We start from the raw sequence: 14,789 nt of genomic DNA on the forward strand, positions 1-14,789 counted from the left end.
GCAATTAAAATAAGTATTTAAATTATGAGTGTTTTTGCACTCTAGCAGAACAGGATTGTTTTGCTGCCAATCCTGGATGATGCTGCGGCACGGTGTCAGCACGCAGACTGCTATTGCTAAACAATTACTAATCAGAGAGACTTACCTGCAAGAAAAGCTGTTGGCCCTCAATTAACCCGTGAGTCTTTTATACTGCTTTTGAGTTTCTATCTTTCTTCACTCTTTTTTGTGAAGGTACTGAGGTTTGAGCTCAGGGACTTGTGCTTGCCAGGTAGGCATTCTACCACTTAAGCCACGGCCCTACCCTTTTTTTTAACTTTAGTTATTTTTGGAATAGGGTCTTGTGTTTTTGTCCAAGATGAGTCTCAGGCCATAATCTCACTGCCTATGCCTCCTACCTAGCTAGTATTACAGGCATGTTCCATCACGTGAGCCCCTGCTTTATAATTTCTGTGAAAAACTTCCAGAACAATTTTAGCAAAAGAGCAATTTTTTAGTTGTTTGAAATATTACTGTTTTTATTTTTAAAATTAAAAACAACTTTCTTAAAAAGAAAACAATGTTAGAACACAGGTCAAAAAAAAACAGAACAAGGAAGTGATGTATGTGTTTTGATAGCATGCAATGAATTTATTCCAATCTATGTGAGCACCTTGCACGATTTTTAAACATATCCAATTATCATCTTTCTAAATTTTTTTCCTCAGTGGCATATTTTATTTGTTTATTTAGAGAGTGACTTAGGTTTCATTGGCCTATTTAGCTCAGGTTCTACGTCTTATCACTACATGTATAATTTCCTTTTGAGCACATACCTCATTACTGATAGTAATTATAGTTGGAATAACAACTAATTTCTCACTTGTTTGACTGCTTACTATGTGTCTTATATTGAGCAAATGACATTATGCATGAAATATCACTTTTAATCCCTTTTAATTTCTTAATCTGAATTATATTTTATCTAATTTTAATTTGCTTGTTCGTTCTTTTTTTACCTTTGCCTGGTATATTAGTTTTTCTTTGATTTTCAATTTCTTGCATTATTTTGATTTGAGTCTTTCAAAAGATGCAAATATATAGCTGATTTTTTAAATGACTGTAAGAATCTCATTTAATAAGTGAATATAACTTGCTCAATTTTTTTCATTACTAATGTTACTGGATTGCCTCTGAACAAATTGATTCCTGCTCTCCATTTACCCTTTCTACTGTTCACTTTTTTTCATTCTCCCAACCTATCTTTGTTCCATGTTAACCTAATGTTTTGAAGTTATACAGCCTGTAAGTGGCTTATTTAATTTTCAAATACATACATTTCTACTTGTATCCATAGCTTTCTAATAACATTAAGAGTTAAGCACAAGCTATATACTCACTCTAAGCAAGTTAAGAACTTTGACAGCAATTTAATTCCTTAATTCTGTTTCTTTCTGGTCAACCTTCTTCTGTACCCTCATGTTGAGGTCTTCTGGGTTTTAATTACAAATTGGCATCAAAATTTTAAATAATGAATACTTACTTAGGCTGAAGCCTAAGTTTTCCTGTTTTTGTTGCTCATTTCTATTCCTCAAATCTCCCACAATTTTTGTTGAATTAATTTCCAGCAACAAATCCTGTAGAAATTCTTTTAGAGAAAGTTTGGGGTACTAAACTTTTAGAACTGTGTATGTCTCAAAAGATTTTTATTTTTCCTAACAACTGATGGTATTTGGCAGGAAAAAGAATTTTAAAATCCAAACAATTTTCTCTCAGAACTTTAAGATAATCACTTTTTAAAAATTTATGTCTAATGCTACCAAGTAAAGCACAACAAATCTCACCTAGAAGCTTTTAGGAAGGATTTCCTCATTTGTCTGTGACCTGAATTTTCTGTCAGATGATTTAAGATTGGGTATTTTTCCATTCACCTTGCTAAATAGTTTCATCCATAGGTCTTTTTCTCCTTTTTCTCAATTTTGGGAATTAGAAATTATTTATTTGAATATTTCATTCCACATATTCCTCTGAAATCCCTGTTATTTCTAATGTTAGAAGTACCACTTTTCTCCCCACACTTAACATCTTTTTCTTATAGCCAATAATACAAGAGATCAAGATACAAATTTCCAGCTCACTGATTTGTCCTTCAGTTATGCCTATGGTACTATTCATGGTGGGGAGTCCAGTACATTTGTTTCAACCATTATATATTTTGTTTCTTGCATCTCTAAATGTTTTTTCCTTGTAAAATTTGTTGAAATTTCACAAATGCATAATGCTATCTTATACCTCTGAAGATATTAATTAGACTTCTGATGCAATCTGCATTTGTTTATTCTGTCACTTCCATTCACTAAACTCTTAGTTCTCTAGTTAAATGCTTTTTCTGAAAATGGAGTTGATTTTCTCATGTTTGGTGATCCTAGGTCACTTGTTTAAATTTTTATCCTCTCCATTTCAATGTGAAAGGTCCCACTGCCTGGGGGCAGATACACCTTGAGTGATGGTGGTGTGATGCTCTGCTTCTGCATGCTGGGTGTAGCATTCATTGCTGGTCCCTGGAAGCAGAAACCTCTGCTTGATAGTGGGTGTAGTGAGGGACTCATCTACCCAGCACTGCCTTCAACAGTAACTCAGAGCCCCATCCTGATCCTGTGTCTAGCATCCCAGACTCAGAGCAATGCTTGATGCCACATCTAATGTCTAATTCAATACGAATTTTGAGTATAGTCCCTCCCTTCCCTTTTCTTTCAGAACCAGATTCAGATTTTTACTCTATCTATCATCTATCCATCCATCCATCATCTTTCATAATTCCTGGCCTATATGGGGGGTACATTCTTATTTTAGAGTATCATAGAGTCAAGATTAAGATTTGCTTATTTTCTGTAATTTCCAAAGATTTGGGGAAGGTGGGAAGACAAGCATACTGCCTTGATTCAATGTTTAATATTCATTACATTTGTGGAGTTTCTCTTTAGCATGAATAGTCTGGTGGAAGCAGAATAGTTTTGTTTTTAAAAAAGGCATTTGAAAGGTAAAAGTGTACAATGTTTGCACTTGGGGTACAAGGCAAGTATACAAATTCTTTATTGTAGTAATGTGTTATTCTACAAAGCTCTCTCCCACCTAAAGATAGCCTCAGCTAGGTGAGATATTGTAGTTGCTAATTAAATGATGTGTTTGTAAGGTTTAGCCAAAGTTCAGAAAGATTCCCATAAATTATCAGTGTATCTATTAAGGCTTCTCCCTTGCTGAAGTAACAGATGTGTCTTCCTCAGGAAAAAGAAAAAAAAAACTTTAAAATTTTACTTAAAAAATAAACCTGTCAGTGTTGGATTTGGGACAGCTTAGTGAAGTGAAAGGCAAATGGCTCTTGCATTCTTGTGATCTGAGATCAGATGATTTGATTCAAATGATAGGAAAATATGGATAATGGGAAATAAACCAGGTGCTTTTGTCACGCACATCATTATGCAGTATTGGAGCAGGACTTGGAACCTGCTGACTATATCATGGCCTGAGAGTTCCAGCTTCTTAACTGTGACCAAAACTCTGGCAAGTCTCAGTTCTGAGAAATATCCAATGAGTGTAACTGAAACCACCTGAGCCACTTGGTGATGGACTTTTCTCTCTGGATTCTGTATGTCTACACTGACTTTAGCTCACTCTTTATTTAGACATATATTTTTTAAGTTGTTTTGGGGGATGATGGATTTGGGTGTTGCCCAAAATTCTCTTGCACCATGAGTGCTCTCTGAAAAGAGTGTCTGATACATACACACACACACACACACACACACACAGTGAGCTTTGTCTTGACTACTACATTAATTTTCCAAAAATATGTTTGGCTTCTAAGCTTAATTCATGAAGAGGTTTCCATGTTCTTGTACTAAGTTTCCATAAATGTTACTAACAAAGAGTTGGATGGGCTTTAGCAATTTCTTTTGTTTTTTTAGTAGACAGGCTTTGGTGATGCAAACTAAAAAGCAGGACAGGGGATATTCAGGGAGAGGGAATAATTGGGTGTGTAGGTCACAGGTAAAGCAAATGCTATGCCTCTCCAAAGGCATAAGAGTAGTGGGCTGAGGGTGTAGTTCAGTGGCAGAGCATGTGCTTAGCATGTGGGAGACCCTGGGTTGAATCCCTAGCACTAAAAAGATAGCTAGATAGATAGATAGATGGATGATAGAGTAGTGACACTTAAGACATCACATTTTATTGGCAACACTGAGGGAGAGGGATAGAGAGAATCAATAGATAGAACAGACAGATAGACTGAGATTTATGTGTGTATCAGAATGGTACTCATGAAAATTAAATTTGTGTTTTTAGCTCTGTTCTCATGAGATGGGAACTGGTAACATCTGAGTTCTCTGGGGATGTGGGACTCACTGCAGTGGATGATTCCTCACTGATACTTGAACTGTATTAGCTTGCAGGGATGAAGGAGTGGAAGCAAATGACATTTGGGCTCCCTGCATAGGCAGTCAACTGCATAACCACGAAAGGGAGTTGAACTGGTCTTTTTTTTTTTTTTTTTTTATCAAGAAGGAAAGAACCAATGTGCTGGTGACAGATCCTCCAGAAGACATAAACATGCTCACACTCATGGTTACAGTTCTGGATTCCATCAAGGTTCTTGCTCTGTGAGAGGACTGGAATGAACACTGCATATTCTATGGGTTCCATAGGAGAACAGTCTGACTCCTGGGGAGATCCTTGAGACTGAGAAGAGGAGCAGTGGTTTCTGGTCCCTTAAAGAGCCATCAGAGCTGCACTTGGCATGGATCTTCACGGGGACAGGAACCTGCCAGGAGAAGGGCCTTGCAGTCTGAAGGGCTGGGAACAGAGAGCTCCCTAATGGGGTGCAGTCTGAAGGGCTGAAGATCTGAAGTTCTGGGATCAGAGAGCACCCATAAGGGGATGGAGTCACTCAGATGTCAGTGTTCTTCAGAGGCTTAGCCTAGCCTGTGCCAAAGGCTGGACCTGAAAGACTTCCCCAAGGCAATAGGAATAGGGCTGGGCAGCCACAGTAGAAACTTAGTGATCAGCAGGGAAAGACCCCAGTGAGGCAGGAATGTCACAGCAGTTGTGGTGGCTCAATCTGATGGTCAGATTTCCCTCTTATTGGGTTTGAATAAAGTTCCTGGTCAATGTACAGGAAGCAGGGAACCCAAGAGAGCAATGGTGGCTTTCTTGCCACTAGACACTTAGAGATTCAAACAGTTTTGATTTAATTTGAGATAAGAATGACATGACTATCCCTCAAATATTATCTTCTGGAAAAGTTCCTTACTGTTAACAGTCAAATTATTCATTTTACTTATTCATTATGAAATTGAATTTTATGTTTATGTTAATTTCATTCAATCTCATCATAGTATTAGAAAATATACACTGGAAAATAAGGACCTGATCAGAACTGATTATATGTGTTTATTTGCAAAAGGAAAAGCCAGGTAAGAATTAGGACATTTCTATAATTTCCTTCCGACTCATATTACCTTAAGGATTTTGAATCTGTTCTTTTTTTCAACTTGAACTTCTGAAAGTGCTGTTCAATTAGTAGAAAATATTTTAGGGACTAGGACCCAAAAGAATGCATATGGCACAAAATGGCAAGAAAACACTAACCATCAAGTCATCATCACTGCCTGAGGTCTCCTCTACTTCAACCTCCATCCCAAATCCCTCCTTTATAAATCTCTCAAAGGTAAATTTTATCCCCTAAAAATATTTGTGGATCAAAAACACATCCTAATGAAAATCAAGTAGCAGCAACTATAGATCTCAGACCCCAGGAACACAACTGAAAATATCAATATAATAGTACTGGATTATGTATTTTATAAACATTGAAAAAGTCTTTTCCTAGTAAAAACTGAATAAACTAAGATGAGATATAAGTGATTCAAATGAAAAGGTATTTGTAATCACAATTTTTTAATATACATGAAAGTAGTTACTTAATAAAGAATTTTTAGGGTAAGTGTCCCCCTTTTGGATTGTCTATGATAAGAATCATTAATGTTGATTTAAGCATGCTTTTGCTCTTTAGGAATATGCATTTAAAATATGTCCAGTGGGATAAATGTAAGTGGTGAGCACAGCATGGGCAATAACAATTACTTACCCTGTAGGCTGGCTCTCAAATTCTTCTGACCATTGCTCTTGAATATCCTCTGTAGAAAGATCTACATCCCGGGTGGTGGCAAAATTGAACTCACTGCCTTCATTTCCATGGAAATAAATGGAGTTTCCATCTGACTGACAGCTATGCTGTAGATAAAAAGAGAGCATGGGGTGGCTGTTGAATTGGTTTTGTAGCTGTATCTGTATAATTAGAGTTTTTAGAAAAGTCATTATATTACTCCCTCTACGATAGACTCTCAAATCAAAGAGCTTGTTACCTCATTTTTTTGTCTTATTTAATTCAATTACAATTTCCTTCTAACTTATTACGTTATCACAAAAAAGGAGTCAAGAGGGCATTTGAGCTTTGGCATCTCAGCCTTCACTCTGAAACAAGAATATTTTAATTGGAATAATTTCCCATCTTTAATACAGCCCTTGTTGTGGGAATTAAGTCTGATAATGATTTGTCATATATTTAAAATTCTGTGGTTATGGGCTAAATCGCAATGACCTTTTCAATATTCCATGTATTTCTGACTTGCCATTCAAGTCTTTCACAATTTGTCTGTAAATGGGATATGAGTAGAATAGCCAGCTAATCAAAACATGGAATACAGAAAAGGTCAAAGTAATCGCAGATATGATCATATATTCTCAGCCAGCTTTTGCAAGGAAGTTTCTAACTGGACCTAAAATGTACATGATGTCCCCAGTGAAGAGCTGGGAAATCACAAACTTTATTATCTTTCAAAAGAACACTTGCGAAAAATAAAAAAATTTTCTCGTGATATTTCTTTTTAAATGTATTTTTTCAGCCAAAGGCATGATCAAACTCTGGGGCTGAACAAACATTTACTTATCAAAGTTATAAGTTTACATTAAATATATTTTTGGTAATAAGTCAAGTAAAGGGAAATGCTAATATATATAAGATCAACCATTCTTTTAAGTTTTATATACTCTTAGAATGAAACAGAAATAAAGAAAAGCAATTGGACAAAAATTACCCATTAGGCTACCCAGAGGGAAGGGACTGTGTCCACTTTGTTCTTTATTGTATCCCAGGTCTTAGCACAATGCTGGGCACAAAGTAGGTGTTCAAAAACATTTGTTGAATAGTTCAATAAATAAATGATTTACTTGCCTTTGCAAGTAATCAATCTTCTTTTATGGAGAACTATATGTAAAAGGCATTAAGGCATTTGGGGAGAATACATTCATATATGTAAATAATAAAGTGATCTTGGCTCTCAAAAATCCCAGCCTAGTTACATATGTCAGATAGGATTCTGGGCTAGGTAGCATATTATCATATGCCAATGCATGAGAGAAGGTAGGAATCACGATGTCTAAGCCTTGTCTAGACAAGCAGGCTTCATTGATGAGCAGGTCTTCAATTGGATTTAAAAGGATGGGTAGGATCCAAGTTGGATGACAAATATAATGAATTACGGTAATGGTAAGTTGGCACAATTTGAGAATTAGATTGAAGCTGACTGCAAAGGAACCATTAAGGAACATAAATGAATCTCTATGTGATTCTTTCGGCAGTGGTGTTCTAGGACAAAGGAGAAGTATGTGCAAGGAGGTTTTGATGACTACTAAATTAGGGATAGCTGGTAAAAACCAACTGGGCTGGAATCAGATTTGCCACTAAATTAGAAGAATAAATACAGTTTCCAAAAGTTTAAGAGAGTAGAAGCATATGTCATTTCACAGCACTAAGACATAAGCATGTCCTCTGGGTCCTGTCATCATTTGAGTTAATATTATAGGATGTGGCATGCACTGACTGCTTAAGAATCTTTGCCACAGCAATGAACACAGGTTATTTGTGGATCTTAAACTAAGCTTATTACATCAATCCTTAGCTCAGATACATTGATGAAAAGATAGAATTTTGTTTATTTAACAGTAAATAGAAACTATTCAAGTGATAACAAATCTAAAGGTTCTCTTTTGCCATGTATACTGTGAAGATAACCAAAACTAACTAGAATAACAAAGATAACCTTCCTAACAACAAGCCCACCAAGCTCTAAATCATGGTCTTCACAACTATCTTCACAGTCTGGAATCCTGATCAACTGTGGCCTATATTTCTCTGGAAGTAATATAAAAACTCAGACATCAATACAAATGGCAATATCCCAGGAAATGGCATACATGAAATGTCTATGTGAAAAGAGAATAACCTGTATTGCATTTTAAATAATGTATTTTATAATAAAAGAATGACTTGCCTAACATGAAACCTTGGTAGTTTCTGGTTAAATAACTATTTAATTATTTCAATTTTGTTTCATTTACCTCAATTCTTTATTAATATTTTGAAACCTTTATACATAATTTTTGCTACCCTTCTAAGATATATTATTAACCTACCTGGTAGGTTAAATTTAAAATTTGTTGAGACAGAAATTTGATATAAAAAACAAAATTATAAAGGTGAGTAGCATGTTGTTAAACTAGTTTCATAAAATGAAGGGGTATAAAACCAGGAGAGGTAGTACACACTTTTAATCTTAGCATTCAAGAGGCTGAGGCAGGAGGATAAAGAGTTTGAGACTAGCTTGGGCTGCATAGTGAGACCCTGTCTCAAAAAAAAAAAAAGAATTGGTATAATAGAAAGTGAATGTATATTTTTAAAGGATTTTTTTAAAAAGTTGTTATGCTGTTCATAGTTGGTAGTTGAACAGATCACTTTCAACTATATAGCTACTATTGAAAATTATGGAATATACATTTTATCGCTATAACCACAACAGTGTCAGCATATGAAACACAAGTAATGATTACCCTAGTAAGTATAAAGAAAACACCTGGAAAAAATTAATTTCACTTTAAATGAATGCTAACCAATTTTCATATTAGTAGGTTCTAAAAACTTGTAGGATTTTTCTTTGACAAATTTATGTGAAAAATAGAATGGTATAGTTTTTGATATAGATAGAGCCAATTGTAGCAAATGAACAATATTCACTATCAAAGCTAAATTCAAACAAATAGAGCAGTGCTTTATAACAGTCAGTTTTAGCTTTTAACTGAAAACATCCAAATCCTATCTGTCAAGTTTAATGTGAGATCATAGCACTGTTCTTCCCTCCCAAATGAGCCCAATATCATTCTGGGTATGGAGAGAGAAGTACTGCTCTTTAAATATTCTCTTCTTCATATTCTTAGTATGGTGACAACTTATCAAAGAAAGCTGTGACCCACTCAAAGCAAGCAGCCACAGCTCAGGAGGAGGGAGCTCCATCTTCCCATCTCTTAGCACTATGGGGCTATTCATTTTCCAGGCAGCAGAGCCTGGAGATGCACAGAATACACACAGTTCTAGGTAGCTTCCTCTGCTCCCTACCATGCAGAAGGGATTAAGATGTGATTTCTGCCTCTCCCTCTGAGGAGAACCCAATGTTTGCAATGAGAGTAAGATGCTCCCTAAAGGTAAATGAGCCAACAGTGCAATATTGGTTCTGTGGGACTAACAAGAAGTCCTATAAAAAGGTTCTGTGTGGAAGGGCTGAATTCCCAAGCTACTTGAGAGCAATGGGCCTACAGTCTCCCTTTCTCTCTAAGAAGTTGGTTATGGATAGGCCTTGTGTTTAAGAGTCCTGGGCAGAGTAGGGGACCAGCATTGAGCTCTCATTGTGAGGATCTCTAAGTCAATTTTACAAGGAGAGGTACAGTTTCATGTTAGTTCTCATTTAGCATGGGTCAATGTCTTAGAATTGGTTTGGTTTCTTATATGCTCTTCAAACTAAGAAGTGATTCCTGTATGCATTCTGATGGACCTAGAGTCCTTGGACTTTGGTTTGTCTCCTCTCTGCATCTCTGACTCTGCATGAGAATCCAAGGCCTGCTTGGTTTAGGGGCTGCTTGAACTTTCCCCTAGAATCTAACACAATTAATTCTGCACTTACATGAATCAAGGAAATTAAGGTTTGAAAAGAACAAACTTCTAGAAACTAAAAACAAGATGATAAAGAATGAAAACTCACCAGGCACTGGTGGTTCACACCTGTAATCCTAAGTACTAAGGAAGCAGAGATCAGGAAGATCAAGGTTTGAGGCCAGCCCAGGTGACACCCTATCTGAAAATATGCAACGCAAAAAAGGACTAGTGGAATGGCTCAAGTGGTAAGCACCTGCCTAGCAACGGTGAGGCCCTGAGTTCAAACTTTCAGTACCGGAAAAAAAAAAAGAAAAGTTAGTTACTTAGAATCAGAAGACATTTTCAAATGCTTTTTTTCAGCTTAAATGCTAAAGTTTTATACAAGTCATCTCAACCCTTTTGCCCTCAGTTTCTGAGGCTAAAGAATGGAATCTAAATTCCTTAGAGATGTTGTTAGAAGCATGTGTGTGTGTGTGTGTGTGTGTGTGTGTGTGTGTGTATGTATGTGGTGTATGATCAAAGTATGTTAGTGGTATGTATTTAAATAACACAACTCACAATAAAACCTCTTTGAACTATTAAATTATGCTAATAAAAACCACAAATATATGAAGAAATATTTTTGAAACTTCCCAATGTTAAAAAATAATTTTTGAATATATACTTTTTAAAATATACATCCTATTATATTCCATGATCTTAGCAGTAGAAGAGTATTTAAATATATTTTTGTTTCTCATGAGATTATTAAAATTCTTCAGTTTCAATGAAAACCTGCAGAAAAATGTAAAAGATATGTTCCACTACACAATATGGTAAAAATGCTGCAAATATGTACACACTATCAGGCCAGATAAAAACATCAATTAAAGCTATAAAATCCCTCCAAATTTGGCAGATTACCAAATATTACCCTAACAGGAAAACTCAGGAATACAAGAATGATGGATACCCTCCTTTATTTTTTTTTTAACAAATGAACTTGAATTGTCTGCGATGTTAAAAAGCCAAGTGTATGCAATGAAAGTATAAAAAAAATTTCAGAAACTTGCTGTCATTTTGATACCCAGCTGTTTTTGTTCAGCATCTATTTAAACTTGTGTCATTTATATGCAGTAACAATTAAAATCTAAACAACTTCAACAATTAAATGTCTAATTTTGTGAGATACATGAGTACTTGGTATGAAAACAACATAGGAATATTTTGGAATTCAGAACTATTTTATTTTGAACATCATGAAAATGTATCAGGTTTTCTTCAGCAAATGACTATATATCACATATTATTTTCTGAGTTATAAGTTTGGATTGACCAGGCTATAGAGCATTTATTTTGGATAAAATAATGGCAGAAAATCTGCAGATAGTTCTAAATTTTCCTTTCTATTTCTAGCCCTCTTACTGTACATGGATCATTTATTAATTATAAATATTTTTACTTGTTTCATTATTTTACCATTGATCAATAACACACATGATACACTTCTAAATGCTAGATTTTATTTTTAATGTCCTTTAAGCACAGTCTTTATGTGTTTCTCTTTGTCCATCAAAAGTATTTTTTTTTTTTTGCTTTGCTGCTAAGTGGATTTCCTTTACTTAACAAGCAGAACACAGTGTAACCTAGTGACAAGACTCTGCCATTCTGAAAAGCATCAACAGGAAACATCAACACAAATTCCTCAATATAACAAGTCCTTGGCCATAATTCAGGTTAGCATTTTTCTAAGGCTGCTCCCCATACTCTGGTGAAAATGTTAATGACTTCAACTCTGTACTTGTAAAATACTTACAATCACCTCCGCCATTGTTTAATTAGGGTTTCGCCAAAGATGAGCACCGAGGCACTTCATAATGCCATCTCCCTGGGGCCTGATAGCACTGATGATTCTTTCTATATTCTTGGCTATATTCTATAGCCTTAAAATTTATTTTTTGACGATACCCTTTTTGTTGGAATAAGTACACTGGGCATTTGGGCAATGCCAGCTTGCAGAGAGATGGTGGCAGATGGAATGAAATCTGCCTGGTATGCCTTTCCCTCCACATGAGCAGAGAGCCATCCATTTCCTCCATTAAGGAGTTGTCACTCAGCCCACCCAGCTGGAAGACCATTTTTGATAGCCAAGCTGGCTGGTGGCAGACAATTCAGATACAAAGTGCACTTTAAAAGGAAGCTAAAACATCATTTGTAGGAAAATTGAAAATGCATGGCTTCCACCACCGCCAATTTTTAAATGACTGTAATATTTTAAGTGATTATTTTTGCCACTTAGAGATTGCTCCTTAGAGAGGAGAGGTTTTTTAATTAAAATCTAGGCAATGCAAACAGATGAGCTATGAGGAGCAGAGGAAAGAGAAATAAGACGAATAAAATTAATTAAAATGGCATTGTTAGCAGAACCATAAATTAGGCACTGTCTGGCTAGAAATAAAATATATTGGTATAGGAACTTTTAGATTACAGTGAGATGTATGTTGGAGTAGTTGGAAGCTGACTGGATAACAAGCCATCATTATGTTTCTTAATCTTTTTCTATGCTATAATTGTTATCCTATAGAAATGCATATTTCTTATATCCTGGTTCAATAGTATTTAAAGGTACAGACTTTCATGCTATAAAAACAAAATGAAAATAGGAAGAGAACATTTCTCTCACAAGGCACATGAATTTTTATCATTTCTCACACAATTTCTAGATAATTTAACGCCAGTTAAAAAACTGAAAATTTGGCTATGAACAAAGTCCAGGTGCAGGAGGGTTGAAGTGCATCTTCTCGAGTCAACACAATAGGTTCAACCATGGTGAGTGAATTTTAGGGAGCTTAAAGAGTGTTTTTTCTCATTATTTTCTGGATTCATTAGGCATTCACATTTGAACCACTTTGTACTAAGCTTTATAAAGATTCAATTTATGGTATATTTTGTGACAACTGTGTAATTACTTGGCAAAAGTTATGACAACTCTAAAATGGCAATAGTGACAGATTTGAATTGCAGTAATGAGAGGCAGAATAACAGTGTAAAATTCCATAGGGCAGTTGTTAACCTTGTCTTTGGGGATCCACCTGACTTTCATAGTGTCTGAGGTTTCCAGACTTGCCTCCTCAAATTATAACCAAAGATGCCAGGCTCAATGTGGGAAGCAGCAAGATAACTTGGTATGGAAGGGGCAGGTTTTCTAGTAAAACATACTTAGGTTCAAAACTCAAGGCCATTTAGCATCTCTGGGGCTCTGTTTTCTCATCTTTGAAATGGGGGTAATTTTAAGGATGAGAGACTGTAGAGAACATGCCTAACTCAAAAATAATATCTATAAATAATATGTATAAATGCTAATTGTCTCATTTTGCCCCATATAGTCATTCACACACCTAAGAAGTCTTACTTTAAAAAATGTTATCATACAAGTTATTGTGCTAGGTGCCGTGTTAGACACAAACATGATGAAAATATTACTATGTTTTAAATGTTCATAAAGAAAAACAAAATTTACTTGTGAATATTACCTAGTGATTAAAAGTGTCAGTTGCAGACCAAAACAAAGCAAAACAAAAACTAAAAGTGCATTAGACAGGGATGGTTTGGGGATCTGTTTGAATGGTCATTTTCTATAGAACTTATCAAAATTAGCTGTTTCTGTGTTATTGCCACTCTTGTCATGGTGATTTGGCTCACTTCCGTGTTTCACTAATGCTATTCCATGTTAATTACTATACAAATAGGCCTCATTGGGGGGAAATTGTGAAAAGCATACTATTACATTTAACCCTTCATCCCCAAAATACTCTTACTAGCTTAACAAATTATATTCTGGCTCATTCTATAATATTATGTACTATCTCTTGGGGGAAACATGACAATAAGAGCAATATAATCCAGAGTGAAGAAGATCCAAAGCAAAGGGAATTTAGGTAGACAGCATGTAATTAGCCAACTTGGAATCAGGCCAAAACCTCATAGTTAACATTCCGATTTTTAATGGGAAAAGACATGGGAACATGGGCTAGCCACAAGTCTTACTGAGTTCAGGTTTATCCTCATTAGAAAGATAGTCCACAGATCCCTCGAGTTACACCTGAGAGTCTCCAGAACACAGATTTGCAAAGCACATTTCTGAAAAGTAAATTTGATTTCCTCTTTTTATCTTTTATCTGCTAAGAAAATTAAATCATGAGATGGATTGTTGAATCCCTTTTCCGGAGTATTCAATGGAATATTAAGACAAACTGGGCATCTTAGCTTATAGGCATTGCTATGCCAAGGCATTCTATTCCCAAAGGCTTAAAAGTGAATTCTACTCAAAGTGTGATCTTCCCTTTGATCATCTGTCTCAGTTATTTTTTCTCCTTAGCCTCGACTTGTGTTAAGACTTTCAATTTCTGATGAGTTAATTTACACTTCCCCCCCTAATTTGGACATAATTGTCTTTTTCTTCTATTGATGTGGAGGAAATTTGTGGCAATAGTATTACACAGGTGACAGCAGAAGCTGAGTGAAAAGCTTTAATTCTTAGTCAGGACTGAAGCCTTGCCTGCTGTCCACTGGGACAACAGATTTGGCAAATGCATAATGTACAAGAGCAATAAGAAAATTAATAGACTCTCTTGTTCTGTTTGATGCTTCTCCTCAAAGGGATGTTGATTTACCTAATGACTTTTGTCTTCATTTGGGCCTTTTGGTGTTTGTTAAACTGGGAAAACTGTCATTATTGGATATTTAGTAATAGTAAATGTAGTAAAGGGGAAGCGATTAAACTCAAAGCCAG

At 35.5% G+C, this 14,789-nt stretch overlaps 1 protein-coding gene across 2 annotated transcripts in view; it reads right to left on the minus strand.

Annotated features, from left to right (window-relative positions):
- Reln (reelin) overlaps positions 1-14,789 on the minus strand; it is a 450,273-nt gene that overhangs the window by 169,041 nt on the left and 266,443 nt on the right. For both annotated transcript variants that reach the window (XR_012445193.1, XM_074064926.1), the window contains exon 11: positions 6,122-6,267. Coding sequence is in view for 1 of the 2 variants with exons in the window: in XM_074064926.1 (XP_073921027.1) it covers positions 6,122-6,267 (146 nt within the window). In the remaining variant the exon portion in view is untranslated. The remainder of the gene's footprint in view (positions 1-6,121; positions 6,268-14,789) is intronic.

The sequence above is a fragment of the Castor canadensis genome, chromosome 2 (genome assembly GCF_047511655.1).
Source record: "Castor canadensis chromosome 2, mCasCan1.hap1v2, whole genome shotgun sequence".
Lineage (NCBI taxonomy): Eukaryota > Metazoa > Chordata > Mammalia > Rodentia > Castoridae > Castor > Castor canadensis.